The 18,967-nt window shown below is 42.3% G+C and overlaps 1 protein-coding gene across 3 annotated transcripts in view; it reads left to right on the forward strand.

Annotated features, from left to right (window-relative positions):
* The window catches only part of DLGAP1 (DLG associated protein 1), a 617,521-nt gene that overhangs the window by 368,221 nt on the left and 230,333 nt on the right, over nucleotides 1–18,967 (forward strand). For all 3 annotated transcript variants that reach the window (XM_036322630.1, XM_036322632.1, XM_036322631.1), the window contains exon 4: nucleotides 14,455–15,489. In XM_036322630.1, the coding sequence (XP_036178523.1) occupies nucleotides 14,527–15,489 (963 nt within the window). In that variant the 5' untranslated portion in view covers nucleotides 14,455–14,526. The remainder of the gene's footprint in view (nucleotides 1–14,454; nucleotides 15,490–18,967) is intronic.

The following is an 18,967-nucleotide window of genomic DNA, read 5'->3' on the forward strand; positions in this document are numbered from 1 at the left end:
TCAAAGCTGTGCAGGTCGTATATAATGTTTTGTATGTCCAGACATTTTCTTTCTGTTCTTATCTCAATTCTCTTGCCTTAAAATGGGAGGATTTGGTCTAGATGATAAAGAACATGAATTTGAAAAATATTTTTCAATAGTACATATTTTTAAAAGGAGATAGATTTCCACAAGTTGGATGAATCAACACATTCAAATTCCCAACGAAGTTTTCCTTCTGCTGAGTTTGCTGTCCATTTCTTCAGCTGTGGTAGCATTTGTAAGCAGTGCACTGATTTTCTACATTTTCTTCCCTCTGCGTATCCCCAAATATCTCCATTCGTTTATTAATTCAGTCAGTAAGGTATTTAGTCAACTAAAGTAGGGTAGGGGTAGAAAGATGTATATGAATTGGTTCTTGCCTTTCCTAGAGCCTGAAATCTAAAAGAGAAAATGGGGCCCTTAGGAAAGCACTGACAGAATACCTTAAATGTAAGGAATACATGATGACTCTTTCCCCGCAGGCAAAGTGCTTTCAGAGCTTGGAGAGGCAGATCACCCCCAGATGGAATAAACAAAGAAGGCTTCATGGAGGGAGGGCTTGAAAGGGCCTTAAAAGATGACTAGGATTCTGAGGGCTTTCCACTAAAAGCCTCGGGACCAAGAAGATACCAGGTATAGTCTGGGAATCACAAACATCCACGTGGTTTATAGAAAGGAACTTGGTCTGATGTATTTTGGAAAGAGAGATTGGAGCCAGCTTTGGAGGACCTTGAATGTGTGAAGTCAAGGGCTTTATTGCTAAGTGAGAAGAAATCATGGCATATTTATGAGTAGCTCATCCTAGTGCATGGGGGAACCAGGCAGAAGCTAGAGACAGGAATGTAGCTTAGAATATGAGATAATTGCAATAATACAAACTGGAGGCAGATCCAGACCTGTTGTGGAAGTTAAAAAAGTAAAGAGAGAGAGAGAGAGAGAGAGAGAGAGAGAGAGAGAGAGAGAGAGAGAGAGAGAGAGAGGAGATGCAAGACACTGTCGTTTATCTATTAAACTAACATTTAATGAGCACCTGCTGTATGTTGGTGTTTCCTAAACACCCATCATTTACATACCACCATCATGATGTTTACCATATCCACTTTTGTTGGCATTGGTTTTTACTTAATACTTTTCTAAAAATAGACTCACTTTTAATTTAAACATTTTTTAAGAATCTTCATGTCACTTCCATTTACCTTGCCTCCAATAGAAGTTAACTTAAAAATAAGAACAAAGAAAGCAAAACAGAAAACAGGTTGCTCACTTAGGTAGATGCTTAAAAGGGAGGAAAGGCTAGAAGTATTAAAAACATATCATCAAGAAATAGATTTTTTTACTTTGACTAAACTAAATGGAATGAAAGAATTGAAATGGGAATAATATTCTCACTATGCCATTCAATGCCACAATACTAGGATACCTTGCTCTGGACCAGCTAGTGTGCTGGGCACTGGGAATGCAAAGGTGAACTTCACCCTCTGTTCCCAGAGAGCTCAGTTGAGTAGGAAAATAGGAATTACACAAGTGAACACTGCATAGCACAAGAAGGAAAATCTAGTGTGCTATGGACATTCTAGGATACGATTGGCCAATTGAGAGCTTGAGGCATTTCTTTTAGACTTCTCCCTCAGCTCATTATCACTTGGAAATTAAATTCAGGTCCCAGGGTTTAATTTAATTCCCACTCCATGTGTGGGCTGCTTCCTTACCTCTAGTTGCTGAGAACAAGCATAACAACCTACCTTTATTTTCTGAGAAAACAAAACTAAGGGGGGAGATTTCTTAGGCTGAGCAGAAATGTTAAAATATGGTAGGAAATACCCAACATAGGTAGAAATATTGCCACATGGGGATCCAAGAGGCTCTGGGTCAGGTGTCAGATCCTTCTCCCCAGTCAGAGCTACACCCTGTGATGAATCAACCTCTTTGCCCAACCCAAGATTAGATGATAGCTGGGAGCATGGAGGCCACTATTCCCAGGCAACCAACTCCTAAGTTCTTTCATGTGCTTAGCTTTTATAGTTTTCAGAGATTATAAAGCTCATTATTGATGGACAGCGTCAGGGACTTTCCCAGGAAATGGGGATATGAAAATGAGTGAGACAGTCTGTGCCCTCTAGAATCTCTCAGGGTCTACTGAGAGAGATGTGCATATAAGGAAATCAAATACAGGCATTTCTAGTGCCTGGTGGAAGTATGAATAGTGAGCTCTGTGAGAACACATGAGTGGTTGTTAACTCTGCCTACTGATACAACAAAGGCATCACCAAAAAAGTGACAATAGAGTTTGGGCTTTGAAGAAAAAGTATGAGTTTAGAATAGTGAGTGGAGGAAGGAAGATGTGCATTCCAGAAAGAATCACAGATGTAAGAAATAGAGAGTCTAATTCTCTCTATTTAGCTGGACCAACATCAACATCACTAGGGGATTTGTTGGAAATGCAGATTCTTGGAAACCACCTCAGAAACCCTTAGAATGGCTTAGGATGGGGTCCAGCAACCTGTGTCTTAACCAGCCCTCCAGCTGATTCTTATGCACACTCAGGCCTGAGAACCATTGTTGTAGCTAATTGATGGTACCAAGTGAGAGAAAAGCTAGATTAACAAAATTTTATATTTTTCATAATAAAGAGATACTACGGCCCGAACCAATATGCTCAATTAATATTTGACAAAGGAGGCAAGAACATACAATGGAGCCAGGATAATCTCTTCAATAAATGGTGTTGGGAAAATTGGACAGATATATGCAAGAAAATGAAACTAGACCACCAACTTATACCATACACAAAAATAAACTCAAAATGGATAAAGGACTTAAATGTACGACAGGAAACCATTAAAATTCTAGAAGAATCCAAAGGCAACAAAATCTCAGACATATGCCGACGCAATTTCTTCACTGATACAGCTCCTAGGGCACTTGAAACTAAAGAGAAAATGAACAAATGGGACTACTTCAAAATAAAAGGCTTCTGCACAGCAAAAGAAACCATCAACAAAACAACAAGAAAACCCACTGTGTGGGAAAACATATTTGCCAATGTCATATCTGATAAGGGCCTAATCTCCAAAATTTATAGGGAACTCATACAACTTAACAAAAGGACAATCCAATCAAAAAAATGGGCAAAGGACCTAAATAGACACCTTTCAAAAGAGGACATTCAGAAAGCCAAGAGACATATGAAAACATGCTCAAAGTTACTAATCATCCGAGAGATGCAAATCAAAACAACAATGAGGTACCATCTCACACCTGTCAGAATGGCTATAATCAACAAATCAACAAACGACAAGTGCTGGAGAGGATGTGTAGGAAAAGGAACACTTGTGCACTGCTGGTGGGACTGCAGACTGGTGCAGCCACTATGGAAGACAGTATGGAGTTTCCTCAAAAAACTACAAATGGAACTCCCATTTGACCCAGTGATCCCACTTCTAGGAATATATCCCAGGAAACCAGAAACACCAATCAGAAAGGATATATGCATCCATATGTTCATAGCAGCACAATTCACCATAGCTAAGATCTGGAAACAGCCTAAGTGCCCATCAGTAGATGAATGGATTAGAAAACTGTGGTACATCTACACGATGAAATACTATGCTGCTGTAAAAAAGAAGGAACTCCTACCATTTGCAACGTCATGGATGGAACTGGAGAGCATTATGCTAAGTGAAATAAGCCAGTCAATGAAGGAAAAATACCACATGATCTCACTCATTCATGGATAATAGAGACCATTATAAACTTTTGAACAGTAATAGATACAGAGGCATAGCTGCCTCGAACAGATTGTCAAAATGCAGCGGGAAGGCCGGAGAAAGTTGGGGGGCAGGAGGAAGGGGTATAAGAGATCAACCGAAGGACTTGTATGCATGCATATATGCATAACCAATGGACATGGGACGCTGGGGGGTGGGGGAGGCCAGGGGATAGTCAAGGGCGGGGGGGAAAAAAAGACACATATGTAATACCCTTTGTAATACTTTAAGCAATAATAAATAAATAAATAAATAAAGATAGATAGATAGATAGATAGATAGATAGATACTAGATAGATATAGATTTGCCACCCCCACTCCAACTTTTTCACAATTGCTTTACTAGATTATATAGATACTAGAGGCCCAGTGCACAAAATTCATGCACTAGTAGGCTCCCTAGTGGCCTCCAGCTGCCAGCCAGGTACTGCCTCTCTTTCCCTGGCTGCCTCCTGCCACTGCCACTGGCCGGGGCCTCCTGCCCCACCCCTTGGTCAAACTCCCAGACGAACTCCTGGTCAAGGGGACAATTTGCCTACTATGCTTTTATTATATAGGATGAAAAGGGATAGAGCATATTGCCAAAGTAAAGATAATGAAAGTAGAATAAAAGTGGAAAAATAATGAAGCCATTACTGTTTTGTCATAAATTTGCCAATAAACTTCCTGGTATTCAAAGCATAAGTGAAACGTATTCACTTTACAAGAGTTACAGAACTGGCAAGATTAAATGGCAGTCGTTAAACACACAGCCTTGCTAATATTAAGACTAGAGGGGGATATCCCCCATGATGCCTCATTCACAAGACACTCTTTGTGGAATAGATAACATCCAACAATAACAGCCATGCAAGCATGAATACCTGTTTCTTATAATTCCCTTCGACAGGCCAGTGGTTTAATATGAAAGAGAAGTTGAGTGAAAGGAACCTTAATAATGAAGTCAGGTTTGTAGCTCTCAGATGATCTGACTTCCATTTGGATAGTATCATCAAAGATGAAAGCAGAGTAGCATTAAAAAAAGCCCAAGGAGAGATGGAATACTTGCACTAGAACAGGCACTGCACATTGCCCCAAGAACTTCATCTGTGAAGAATGTGCTTCTCTACACACTCTAATCCTCCTAAATTGAGATGTCTTTCACTCCTTAACTTTTGCACCTTTTAGAACTGTTTTTTCAAAGGCTTTTTACTTGGGGTATGCAGAGATATACCACAACATCTAGTGCTTGCTTGATTAGATTTTGATGTATTATTTTCTGATTGTTTCACATTTATGTGGATTTTTTCTTCAACTAGTTTGTAAATTAGGTGAAGCCTCTCATTTCCATGTTTCCTTTAGCACAGGGAAATTTTAAAAGGAGGCTATATTTGTACCTCCTCTTGCGGGAGAAATAAGAATTTGCTCAGGGAACAGAAGTCAGTAGTTGAGGGAGCAGGAAGCACAAACAACATGGCATATGGGGAAGAATACAGAGGCCAGTATTGCTGGTGTAAGGGGTGGGGTGACAGGAGACAAGGCTCTCTTGAAGATGGGGAGCAGAACATGAAGATCTCTGCTCTGGGTCATATTCAAAGGTTTAGATTATATCATAAATGTATGGGGAGTCTGGGAAGAATTTAAAGCTAAAAATGGCACAGATAGCAAAGCTCACATTACAAACCATACTGTTAGCACTGTGGAAAACACTGCCGAGTGTGTGTGTGTGTGTGTGTGTGTGTGTGTGTGTGTGTGTTAGAAGTGGTGAAACAAAGTCATTAAGGCTTAGTGGTTAAGAGCATGCCAGGTTCAAAATTTACTAACTGCATGATTTCAGACAAGTTATTTAATCTTTAGTAGTCTGTTTTCTTATCCAGAGAATAGTCCCTACCATACATTGTTTGAAGTGGTCAACATGTGCCTGGCATATAGATGCTCAAAGATTTTTTAATTAGTATGGTTACTAGAGGCAGAGGGACCATGCCTTTTTTATTCACATAGTATTTATTGGTCTTTGTTTTTCCAACCAAGTCCAGATGAAAAATAATGAGTGGAGCCAAGAACTTGGAATAGCGTGAACAGAAGCAGGAGATCCATGACATTATTCCTAATCAGCTCTGGGAATAGAGCTGAGATTGGACACAGGGAATTTGTCATTGCACCAGTCTCATTCCCAGTGACACTCAGCAGCCCCCCCCCCCCCAAATGTGGAAGGATAGAAGGATGGTGGCATCTGTCCTTGGTTTGACATAGTCCAGAAAAGATGAGGCAGAAGGATCACAGAGCAGGGAGCTTAGGGTGATAACAAAGAATGTTTGGTGTGATGTGTCTCCTAGGCCGCCAAGGGAAGGAAGGAAGACCAGATGGGCTAATGGAACTGAAGAAGAGGGAGGAGTTGAGGAGCCAGAGAATGGAAGAAAGTATCATGAGAGCTACTTGAGAGCAGTGGGCGTAGGAGTAAGGGAATGAGAAAATTTGAGATTTAGGAAGTTGAGGGTGGGATATTAAGAATCTGTAATTCTCTTTACAGTACTCAGTGCATGTAAACAATAGCTATTTAATAAACAAATGTTGACATAAGTTCATATGTATTGATTTGCTTTGACTTCATATCCAGTACATTTAAAGACTATATTGACTGCTATCCTCTAGGCTATCAAAACTAAATGACTTTATCTATCAAAACTAAATGACTTTAACCTAAGGACAATGAATGTCGTTATGTTTTCCTCTCTATCATAGCAGAAAGTTTAGTGGTGAAGGATTTGTTTGTTTAAAATTTAAGATTAGATATAGAAGTCTAGTGGGGAATGAGAGACTGGTTCTAATATTAACAAAGCTATTTAGGTAGAGTGAAAAATAGAACCTTTAGAAATTATGTGAAGATGGAAGCAGAAGAAAAGAGTGGTGCTTGAGGAATTGCAAATCTAATTCCCATCAACAGCAACCATTGCCATGGCCAGGTAAGGACGAACTCACCAATGGAAAAACACTCCACAGGGCATTGAAAATGGCTGGCTGCCCAACTGGCATGGCTCAGTGGTTGAGCATCGACCTATGAACCAGGAGTGTCATGGTTTGATTCCCAGTCAGGGTACATGACCGTGTTGTGGATTGATCCCCAGTGTGGGGTGGGCAGGAGGCAGCCGATCAATGATTCTCTCTTATCATGATGTTTCTGTCTCTCTCTCCCTCTCCCTTCCTCTCTGAAATAAATAAAAAAATATATTTAAAAAATTCTTTTAAAAATGACTGGCTGCAGGACTGCCCTTTCTCTCACCCCCTGTGTGCTATCTGACCACTTCTCTCTCATGGGTGCATATAGGCACCAGTAATAGTTTTGAAAGAGGAAATGTAAAATCTGAATCAGTTTGAGTAGTTTGTTGAAGCAATAAATACTTAACCTGGAAAAGAACTATATACAGACGCCTTAGCAAATTCTGATGGGGCTGCTTCAGAGATGGACTCACATTTGGCCTCTGTGGGACATAGAGCACTTTGGCAAATTGCCCCAGCTGGGCAGGAGGGCCGCTTGGATGAGTATGCGTTTGTGGGCCTATAATGGTTCTGCCACAGACAACTACAGGTTCTCAGCTCTGGATAGGAAGCTGGGCCTGACTAGACCTAAAAGATTGTTGGGCAGCTTCCCTCTGTTTCTTTCCCTGGGGCGACATGGAGACTGGATCTGCTTCCCTCTGCATATTTGCTTCTCTCCTCCATTACACACACTCCTCTGTAGGGCCCTGTTTCTGCTGCCTCACATTTTCAAATAGCTCTGGCTTCTCATGATGCCAACACTGACCCTTTCCTCTACTTGACCTTGTAGATGAGAACATCAGGGTTCAGTGACTCCAGGGACATTTCCATTTAAGTTTCCAGGAGCCAGCATCTGATTAGCTCAGCTAAGCCTCTGCGTGGATGCCCCTGAGTTGGGTCTTCAAATCTAGTTCAATCAGCTCAGAGGATGTGATGATTGGCTTCAGTGTTCCTAGCCAGGATGTTGTCAGCAGATGTTGTGGTTAGGGGAAACAATTCCCCAAAGCAGGTGTCAGCTGAACAGCTACCACAATAGGGACGCACTATAGGCACTCAGTAAAGTAAATTTGTATAGCAAATTTGGTAAGAAAAATAGCAGCATTTAAAAGAAGGGAATTTACTCTTTTTCAAAAGGCGAAGGAAAAAACAAACAAACAACAACTCATAGACATAGACAACAGTTTGGTGATTACCAGAGGGAAAGGGGTGGGAAGTGGTAGAAGAGGGTAAGGAGGAAGAAATGGTTACAGAAGGAGGTTTGACTTTGGGTAGTGAACACACAATGCAATATACAGATGATGTATTATAGAATGGTACACCTTAAACTGACATACTTTTATTAACCAATGTTATCCCAATAAATCCAATAAAAATTTTTAAAAATAAAGAACCTGGACTTGCCAACAACCACAGAAGACCAATAATTGACTCTTTTAGTTACTTGAACTAAACATAACTAATAATCAGTAAGACGCTCCTTAAATTTTATTTTAAAAAATAATACAAATTTTAAAAAGAAGGGAATTTATGGGAGGAAAACATTTAATTCAGGTAAAACAAAAAACATAAAAACCAACTATATAGTCTGGCTGTGAAGCAAGTTGTCCAGAATGTGCCAGAACATGTTCACAAGACTATTCAGCTAGTTATGAGAGATATAGACAAAAATAACTCAGCTTTCATTAGAGGCTATTTTAGCTTATTTTTTTCAAGTTGAATTGTTGTGTTGTTTTGATTGCCATTGTGTTTGCATTTTTTCATTTTCTATCATGGCTATCTTTATATCTCGTTAGTTTTATTATATCCTCACTAGAGGCCCGGTGCATGAATTTGTGCATGGGTGGGGTCCGGCTGGCTCCCCACCATAGGGTCCAATCAGGCCAGGCCAGTGGGAGGGAGGAGCCATGAGTGGTTGGCTAGCTGGCCCTGCCCTCAATTGGGAGGGCTGATCGTGGGCAGGGACAGCTAGGGGGAGGGGCCATGGGCAGCTGGGGGAGGGGCTGAAAGAGGTTGGCCAGATGGCCCCACCCCTGATCAGGGGGGGGGGGCCAATCGGGGTCTGCCCCCCAATCGGGCTGGTTGGCCGGCCACAGTGGGCATCATAGCAACTGGTCATTCGGTCGTTCCGGCGTTCCGGTCCCTTGACTTTTATATATATAGATTCCTTTATTCCTGTTTCTCCTAGATTAGTCAATGGCTTGTATGTTTTTCTAAACTAACTTTTTTTTTTTTAGTAGACATTGAGGGAATTTACATTCCCTCTTTCAAATCTATCACCGGTGCCTACATGCACCCATGAGTAGAAACCTTTTTGCTCTTCTGTGTGAAAATTCTGCAGACATCTGTTTTACCCCCATTAGAAAGAGTATCCACATGCTCACGGTGCCCCCCTTAAGAGCTATTTGCCATGTCTGGTCTAGGTGACCACATTCTCTCAGCAACTCCCAGGAATCCATCTGTGGGCATAGCTGAGATAATCAGACACTCTCCTAGAAATCGGAAGGGGAACGATTCCATGGGGAGCACATCTCCAAGGTCACATTGAGTCAGGACAGTCACCTTTCCACTTGTGTCAATTCAAAATAATATCATGAGGTTTTAAAATGTACTGCCTCACTTATCTCCACATAAAAATTCCCTCCTACGTCTTATGATATTTTACTCAACCAGCAATACGAATATACCAATATTCATGACTTGCTAACCATTTCTCAAAGAACACTATCTTTCACCTTTTTATGCTCAAAAACAGAAATGAAACCACTCTTTTAAAGCTTTTATATGAAAACAAAGGCAATTGTAATTCTACTACCTACTGTGACCAAATTGGAGGAGGTTTTGGATGTTGTTGGGGGTTTTTTGTTGGTTATTTGTGAGGGGGGTGGGGGTGGCGGGGGTTGTACAATACTGTATCTTTTGAAAGGGAAATGCTCCAAAGGCATTTATTTACAGGAGCTGACTCAGATTGATTGAAGGAGGTATGCACAAACAAAATCTAACTGCAGATGATTATGATCGTAATTAATATTAAAGAGAAGCCAGAACACATTCCACGTATAGAAAATGGCTTACTATTGTACTTCGAGCAATATAACCAGTGTATTTCAGACTGTGCTTATTCAAAGGTGCTCTAATGGTACTTACATGACTTTAAGTATACAACACCTGTAAACCTTCAAGTAGGAAAGCTTGGAAAAGTGAAAGAAAATGGCATTCAGCTATCCATTACAGCTACAAATTCAGAAGGTCAGAAAATATCTGAGAAGTGGGCCTTTGGCCAATGTCAACCTACACTCTCACCTCTGTTCAGTTTTCTGTTTATTTTTTACCTTAAAGTGGCATGGCTTTGTGTTTTAGTAATATATTAATTAGAACCATTCCCTTATTTTTAAATTATTTTTATTTAAAATCATAAGCCTATACATTCATACGATTCTTCATTCTCAATCTTTATAGAATGGAGATTTATTATTAATAGAGGACAAATTGCTAATAAAATCTGCATCCATGTTACCTAGAATTTTCTTCTGGAAAAAGTGTCGTGTGTTTAAACTGTGGTAGCAACACACATGTATGAGCAAGTAGCCTGAGACAGGCACAGCCCCAGCTGGCCATCCTCCCTTCTGGTCTTCTCCCATGAACTGCCCAAGCAAGAAGTAACTGCTTCTTTAGATCTTCTGGACCTCTCCCCACACCTAAATCTAGGCTCTAGCTACAGCCAAAAAAAATATCTATAGAGGTATGGCCATATCACTGTCTGGTTTCAATCACTCTCATGGAGTGCCTCCACATGCAAAGTGAGGTCCTGCGATCTGGGATACTAACAAAGGCTCTCCAGGATTTGGTCCTCACTACCCATCTTACATGGGAATAGGTCCAGATGAAATGTCAGAAAACAAAATACCAGTGGCAGAGACAAAGATAAAGGTCTGTTTCCTTCCACATAAACAAGATGCAGAGGTATGCATCCAGGGATGAACTGATCCTCCACTGTGGCCAGGTGCTTTCCCTGTGCTGCTCCAACTACTACTACTTCTGCCTCATGTACCAGATCGCTCACTGCTCTGCCAGCCCTCAGGTCTGCATTACAGCCAGGGAAAGGGATATCCAAGAGTATGCCCTTCATGCTAGAGACACTTTCCAGAAATTGCACATGCCATTTCCAATTATATTTCATTAGTCGGAATTAGTCACCTATGCACATCTAGGGAGACTGGGAAACAAAGTCATTATTCTGGGATTACTTTATACTCTTCAATAAGGGAATGCTTTCTTTCTCTTTAGTTAACTATTATAACCTGGCATGGGCAGGTCTCACGGAGGGAAACCAAAGAAGCCTCCTGACCCTGAAAAGATTTACGGAGATTTCTTCCTCCTGATGCCTCCCCAAACCAGAACCCTGTTCTCCTGGGTGGGGTTCCCCACATTGTTCTTTCTAAAGCTAGTCATGATAGCCTGGCTGTCAGTCCTCATTGAGTGAGAGAGTGGAGCCCTCCACATGGTCTTCTCTCTGCATATAAAGAAAAATCAAGAACAGCAGCTCTAAATAAAGACATGCACAGAAATCAAAATGAAATAAGGACTTGCCAGCTTTGCAACACTGTTTTTCCACTGTCAGCATCTTCTAATATGTGGTCTGTTTGTTTTTTTCTTGGTCTAATAAATTATCTACCTTGAGAATTTCCTTTACCTTGCTGGATTCTTGCTTTGGTCATCATCTGTACAGGTGTGGGAAGTCCGTTAAAACCAGGCACATCTTGCCTGGTTGGCGTGGCTCCGTGGTGGAGCTTCAACCTATGAGCCAGGAAGTCAGGGTAGGATTCCCAGTCAGGGCTTGCTCCCCAGTGTGGGACGTGTAGGAGGTGTCTGATGGATGTTTCTCTCTCATCATTGATGCTTCATCTCTCCCTCTAAACCTCAGAACTCATCTCAGGATATCCAATATACTCAACAAATTTTCCAATCCCCAAATCAGGACATGTTGTCTGATAGTAAAATTAAACTTAGGAGAACAACAAAACATAATTTTAAAGTCATGGTAGACACACTAAAAAAGAGAGAGGATCATCATAGAAACCGTTATGAAGGCATATTTACCTACAGTCCCCACCCACACTCAAAGGGGAAAGTATGAAAGGCAATTTCCCTTTCTATTTTCAGAAACCTTTACAGCCACTTAAAATCTAATTCAGGGGCTAGCAGCTTCCTTATCCAAGAATGCAGAAGATAATAAGAATTGCTTTTCGTATTTTTTTTCCTGATGAGATCATGTCTCTGAGCACCTCACAAGCCCTTTGGCCTCTAGGGACTGCTGTGGCCATGCCCTGGTCTGCAGCAGCAAACACTGGGCCCTGCACAGGAGAGATACCCAGTTACACCACAGGCTGGAGCAAATGAGGGCCATGGATGCCACTTACAAACATTAATTAGGAAGGGGAGGGGGAGAATTGGCAGGAAGAAATGTGCTGGAAAGGGAGTTTAAGAGTAAGACCTCACCTTGCAGGTGGAGGTGCTCCTCCTCTCAGTCTTCATTTTCCTCTTTCATGTGTAATCTTAAGACTAATTATGTGAGTATGATCCTACTAGATTGTTATTTTTGCTTTTTTTTATTTTTAAATCCGTATTTAAAAGGCAAAAATGTCCACAACAGGACCTGTTTCATATAGACTTCCTCATACAATGGATTTTTTCATCTAAATTAGTTTGTGCCACAGTTTTGCTAAAAACATGTATTTAACCTTCTGATATCCCTTTTTTCACACCTATTCTTGGAGTCAAAACTTAATACAAAGCAGTTCCAAGGTATTTTATGCTTAAGTTTCCTTTTTCATGAGTCTCTCCTCAATGGGCAAGTTTTGATTTACAGGTTCTTCCTAATCCACAGGAAGGATTATTATTAATCTATAATAATAAAGGGGTAATATGCTAATTAAACCGGACGTCCTTCTGGATGAAGCCAGGGCTAGAGGAAAGCCCTGGTCCTGGGTGCCAGAGGGAAGCTGGTGCCGGCAGCTGGGGGAAGGAAGGCCTACTCTTGCACGAATTTTGTGCATCAGGCCTCTAGTGAGTTCTGATTTCCTTTTCTCCTCTTCAGATGTCAATTTCTTTCTCTCCTTCAAATAGATTGTCCTCTATATAGTCAGGAGGGCAGGCAAATTCTTCAAACTTTTACTCTAAGGCAGTTGGAACTTACAGAGGTGGGATAGTCTTTGATGGTTTGTGAAGAGTTGGGGGGTGGCACAAAGACCATTCACCTGTCTCTCTCTTGCCTCACTCTGAAAACCACTGGTACCTGGAATGTTTGTAAGATGGTCCCTTCCTTCCTTGGCGTGGCCCATCCCTTGTCACACAATTATCTTTCCATTCAATAGATGTGACTTGAATCACAGTACAGACCACTCTGGGAGATTTTGCGCTAATACGTTAATTTATTGAATAAATATTTTACTGAGTTCCCACCATCAGCCAAGCACTTTTTGGGGTGCTGGATGGGTAAAACTCGGGCTGACAATAGAAACTTGGTCAGTGACTGGAGAACACACTCCGTTAGAGTCAGAAAATCCTCTGCCTGGGGCAACAGCAGCCCCTGTTACACCAGGGGAAGGCCTGGGCTCAGAGTGAATGAGCTCCCACAGTGGATCTACAGGAGTGGCTTCTCACAGAGGCTGAGCTGACCCTTAGCCCAGGTGTTTCATGTCCTCGGGAACATTTCAAGGACCTCCCCTTTGGCCATCTTGCCATCATCTGTGAACATTTAGCCAGAAACCTTTAAGCCAGGAAGAACAGGTGCCATGTTATTCAAGCTTAGTCCTTCTTCAACTGCTCTAGGTTTGTTAACCCTCTGATGACAGAAATATAGGGGCAGATTGTCTCTACAGCTCTGGTTTATTTGCCAGACTGTTATTTTTATCAATTCTGATTACCATGGTGGGGGAGGGGTGCCTGTGTGGTGTCATTGTTACTACAGAATTCTAATGGGAAAGCATGTGACGGAAGATAGAAAGCTATATCCTCAAGTTATATATAAGGTGCCAGTATACTCCTTTATTTATTCCTTTCTTTTTATTCGCATTTATGGAATGCTTACTCTATGTGTCTACATGGCTGGCCTGGTGCTAGGGAGAGGGATGTAAAGGTGCCTAAAAGGTAGGCGGGTCTGCAAGGAACTGAAGCTACCCAGGAAAGCCAGAGACAATTCCACCGGCGCTGAGAGAGTAACTGGTGGGGAAGCACAGAGGGGAACTAGTCCTGTCTGCAAAGGGGGATCAGCAAAGGCTTCCCAGAGCAAATGAACCTTCGGTGAGTTAGATTTCCCATTCACATATAGTTAAGGATAAAGCCAGAGAAGCAAGGAAGGGGAAAAGGGGTCCTCTTTCCAAATAATTTTAAAACACTTAAGCATTTCTATAGTTTCCTGTTCCGGGTTTTCTAGCTTTCACCCCTACAGTCTCCCCATATCTGGTTGGAGTTGTCTTTCCCACCCTACAGAGGCGATGGAGTTTGTCCAACGATGCAGTGCAACTGCTTTCAGGGACAGTGATGAGTTCTTCTGCCAGAAAACAAACACAGTAGCAGACAGCACCGCAAGACAAAGCAATATCTATTTACCAAAGGACCTGTTAACCATTTCCCCCTCCTGTTCATCCCCCAGGTCTTGGCGGGAGACGGGTCTGGAACCTGACCACGGGGTGTCCATGACCCCCGCGGTTGCGCCCCATCAGCAATGAAAGGGTTATCCGGCAGCCGCAGCCATCACCACGGAGTCACCTGCGATTCCGCCTGTGACTCGCACCACTCGGACCGCAAGCCATACCTGCTGAGCCCAGTGGAGCACCACCCGGCTGACCACCCTTACTACACGCAGCGCAACTCCTTCCAGGCCGAGTGCGTGGGCCCCTTCAGCGACCCGCTGGCCAGCAGCACCTTCCCGCGCAGGCACTACAACTCGCAGCAGGAGCTGAAGGACGAGTGCGCCCTCGTGCCCCGCACCCTGGCCACCAAGGCCAATCGCATCCCCCCGAACCTCCTGGACCAGTTTGAGAGGCAGCTGCCGCTCAGCCGGGATGGGTACCACACGCTGCAGTACAAGCGCACAGCCCTGGAGCACCGCAGCGACAGCCCGGGCCGCATCCGCCACCTGGTCCACTCGGTCCAGAAGCTCTTCACCAAGTCGCACTCCTTGGAGGGACCATCCAAAGGCAGCGTCAACGGGGGCAAAGCCAGCCCCGACGAAACACAGACCGTGAGGTATGGCAAGCGCAGCAAGAGCAAGGAGAGGCGCCCGGAGCCCAAGGCCCGGCCCAACACCTCCCCCAACACCTCCCCGGGCTGGTGGAGCTCCGACGACAACCTGGACAGCGACATGTGCATCTACCACTCTCCGTCGGGCGTGATGACCATGGGCAGGTGCCCTGACCGCTCGGCCTCGCAGTACTTCATGGAGACCTACAACACCATCAGTGAGCAGGCGGTCAAGGCCTCCCGGAGTAACAACGACGTCAAGTGCTCCACCTGTGCCCACCTGCCCGTCAACCTGGACGCGCCGCTCCTGAAGAAGAGCGCCTGGTCGTCCACGCTGACGGTGAGCCGCGCCCGGGAGGTCTACCAGAAGGCCTCGGTGAACGTGGACCAGGCCATGGTGAAGTCTGAGACGTGTCAGCAAGAACGTTCCTGCCAGTACCTTCAGGTACCATTTCTGTCGGGTGGTGGATGTTCAGAAATTATACCTGCTAATTGTGTGGTGTCTTCTCCTGGGTCTAGTATTGGCTCTCCTATGAATAGTCTGCATGAAAAAAAAAATTTGTTTAACATTTCTCTGGCTAAGTGCTCCTCTCAGGAAATAAACCTGCTACCATCTTCATCTAGGTATCTTGAGTTACTAGACATCAAAGTGCTTTGAAAAGCACACCCGCATAGAGGCAAGGAGTTATTAATGTTTTGTGTTCTTTTGTCTGAAGGATTGTGGGATAGAGAGGAGAGGAAAGGGAAGTCTACACAGAATGTTAAAATAAATCCACCTTTTTACAAAAGTCAACAATGACCTCTGGAATTTTGGAAAGAGTTTAATTATATCTATCTAGAGTTGTTGTTCTTTTCTGGTTTTTGTTTTATTTTTAGTTGTAAAATTCTGCCTGGAGTTATTAGTTTGGGGGAATTGATCTGTCTTACCATTGTAATTGTCACACCAATACCAACACTAACCACACTCCCACCTGAGCCCCCGCTGCCCAGAGCATAGGGAATGGGGGTAATGCCCTGAGCACTGGGAAGGTGGAGCTGGAGCCAGTTAGGGGACCTGACAAGCACAGCTGCAGAGAGTAGGACAGCAGAGAGGAGGAGGACAAGGGGAAGCATCCACACAATAAAATGCAATTAGTGTCAGCGTGTAAATCCCACACACGTACAGACCCACCACAGGCTGCTCCTCCTCTGCCACAACCTCCTCATGTTTTCCCGCTGCCCTCCAGTCACTTAAACTAGATTTCACCTGGATAAAAAAAATAGGGGAAGAGTATTTCCCTTCCCTACCACCTTCCTCTGGTGTTGTCATTTTTCCTACGACACAACCCTTCATAACAATGACCCTCATATCCTTCCTTGTTACAGTGTCTTTTTCCCTCTTTCTCCGACTATCCTCATCTCTTTAAAAAGTTCTTACTGTACTATAATCATTTCCCACTCTAATCTTAAGAAGAAATGCAAGAAAAAGTCTTCCACTGAGAAGTTTATCATCTTGCTCTCTTCCTGACAAAACTGGCTCCTTTGGACATGTGTCTACAAACCCTGGGAATATTCCAGGCTGGCAGTCAGTGGGCAAGGACAGTGCCAGAGCCGTTCCCCAGGCTTCCGAAGAAGCCACCAACATGTGGATAGTTTTCACAAACACTACACAATTACATGGTGCATTGCTTAAGTTAGAGCTAAAGGGGTCATTTAATCCAACCTCTTCATCTAGCATATAAAAAAACTAGACTCAAAGAAAGGTAAAGACTTAGTGGTATGCTGTTAGTGTGTGGCTCTGGTAGGACTAGAACCCACGCCTCTTTATTTATGGAAATGACCATTATAGGAATTATATCAGAAAACTTTATAACTGCCTTAAGCACATAAATCTCATCCATCACTGAGAATAAAATACTTTGATTAGACTATCTGTCTTGAAGAAAGAATGGATAATAAGATAGAAGCCCTAGAATAGGATATTTTTTCTATAGTTTCTGTGACTAGCAGCAAAAATAGAATAATTTAAAAAAAAACTGGACTTTAATAAATAGTGATGAGATTAGATAAGAAATATCAGGTTAAAGAAGGATACTCTACGTGCATCTGGAGCTAGCCTTTGTTAGTAACAAAATGCTTCCATTATGTTGCATAATTGCCCATGTTCTTCCTACCTTAAATTCTTTTTTCTTTTTATACCATTGTGAAGTAAAAAGCTCAAGTAGTGGTGAAAAGTGAAAGGAGAAAGAGGGGGAGAGAGAGAGAGAGAGAGAGAGAATGAGAGAGGAAGAAAGAAAGAGACTAATATTAATTGAAAACTTACTATGTACCAGATGTTGTAGCAAACATTTCCATATTAATAATAATAATTTTCCTCATAATAATTTTGAGAGCTAGATATAATAATACTCTCTTTTTACAAGAGAGGAAACCAAAGCTTGGAAATATTGAATTATTTAAAGATATGTGGCCAGTAAATTATAGAACTGAGATTTAGACTTAGATCTATGTCAGGTGTCCTCAAACTTTTCAAACAGGGGGCCAGTTTGCTGTCCCTCAGACCATTGGAGGGCCGGACTATAGTTTAAAAAAAAAACTATGAACAAATTCCTATGCACACTGCACATATCTTATTTTGAAGTAAAAAAACAAAATGGGAACAAATACAATATTTGTATTTGCATGTGGCCCGCAGGCCATAGTTTGAGGACCCCTGATCTATGTGATGCAACATAGCTCTTTCCTATATACCCAGCACAACCCTGGAATCAAGGGCATGAAAATGGCGAGCAAGGAGAAAAAATCTTTAACGTAAACATATTATTTACATTCTTTAGTAAAATGAGAATGAAAGCTTGAAGATTTAAGTATGGGATTTAGCACAGGCATATTAGTGGATCTATCATAAAGATTTGGAAATTCTATTTTCAAATTATTGACCTTATTTTAAGCCAATTTTTAAATGACATATTTGAGACTTACAAAAAGGTATAAAAAAGTAAAATACACATCCATTTATACATCACCCAGCTATAGAAATAAAACATTAATTGCAATGGATTTCACATGTTCCTTCCTCAACCCCACTTCTCTCCCTTCCTCCTCAGAGTAATCACTGATCTGACTTTGATACACAAGGCACCTTTATTTTTAATTCTGAAATTATCAAAATATTGAAAACATTTAATAGTTTCTATTCTACACTAGGCAATAATTAACCCTAACCTGAGCTAGTTCAAGCCTTTAAATATAACTGAGAGTAGAATTATACCTTCTTTTTTTAAAATATATTTTTATTGATTTCAGAGAGAAAGGGAGAGGGAGAGAGAGAGATAGAAACATCAATGATGAGAGAGAATCATTGATTGGCTGCCTCCTGCATGCCCCACACTGGGGATCAAGCCCCCAACCCGGGTATGTGCCCTTGGCCGGAATCAAACCTGGGACCCTTCAGTCCGCAGGCTGACGCTCTATCCACTGAGCCAAACCAGCTAGGGCAAATTATACCTTCTTTAACAAATTTTGATATTTATTGAGCTCCTAGTCTGTACAAGGCTTTCAAACTGAATATGATGAAGTAGTAGGTTAGTGAGTAAACTAAATGTAGAACAGTGTGTTCTTCTCACCCATTGTGCTGATGTCGAAGAGTTCCTCTAAAAAAAGTGAACGAGCTGGCCATTCACAAGGGGAGGCAGGAGAATGGGCAGCGCCTGAGAACTGGACGTTCTCTCCAGCTCCTGTCTTGCTTTAGAGGAAAAGGAGAATCTGCTGTCCTGTGCGAGCTCCTCTCAGAAAGATGGATGTAGCCAGCTCCTGCCAGCTCCTATGGAATAATTTCATTTGTAAGCTCATCCTTAGAAGCAAATTTGGGGAATTCAAGAAAGAGAAGATTTTTGTTTTGTTTTTTTCTAGTTGTATTGTTTTAATTACCACCTAGTCCTGAA

Source organism: Myotis myotis, unplaced genomic scaffold (genome assembly GCF_014108235.1).
Source record: "Myotis myotis isolate mMyoMyo1 unplaced genomic scaffold, mMyoMyo1.p scaffold_m19_p_9, whole genome shotgun sequence".
Lineage (NCBI taxonomy): Eukaryota > Metazoa > Chordata > Mammalia > Chiroptera > Vespertilionidae > Myotis > Myotis myotis.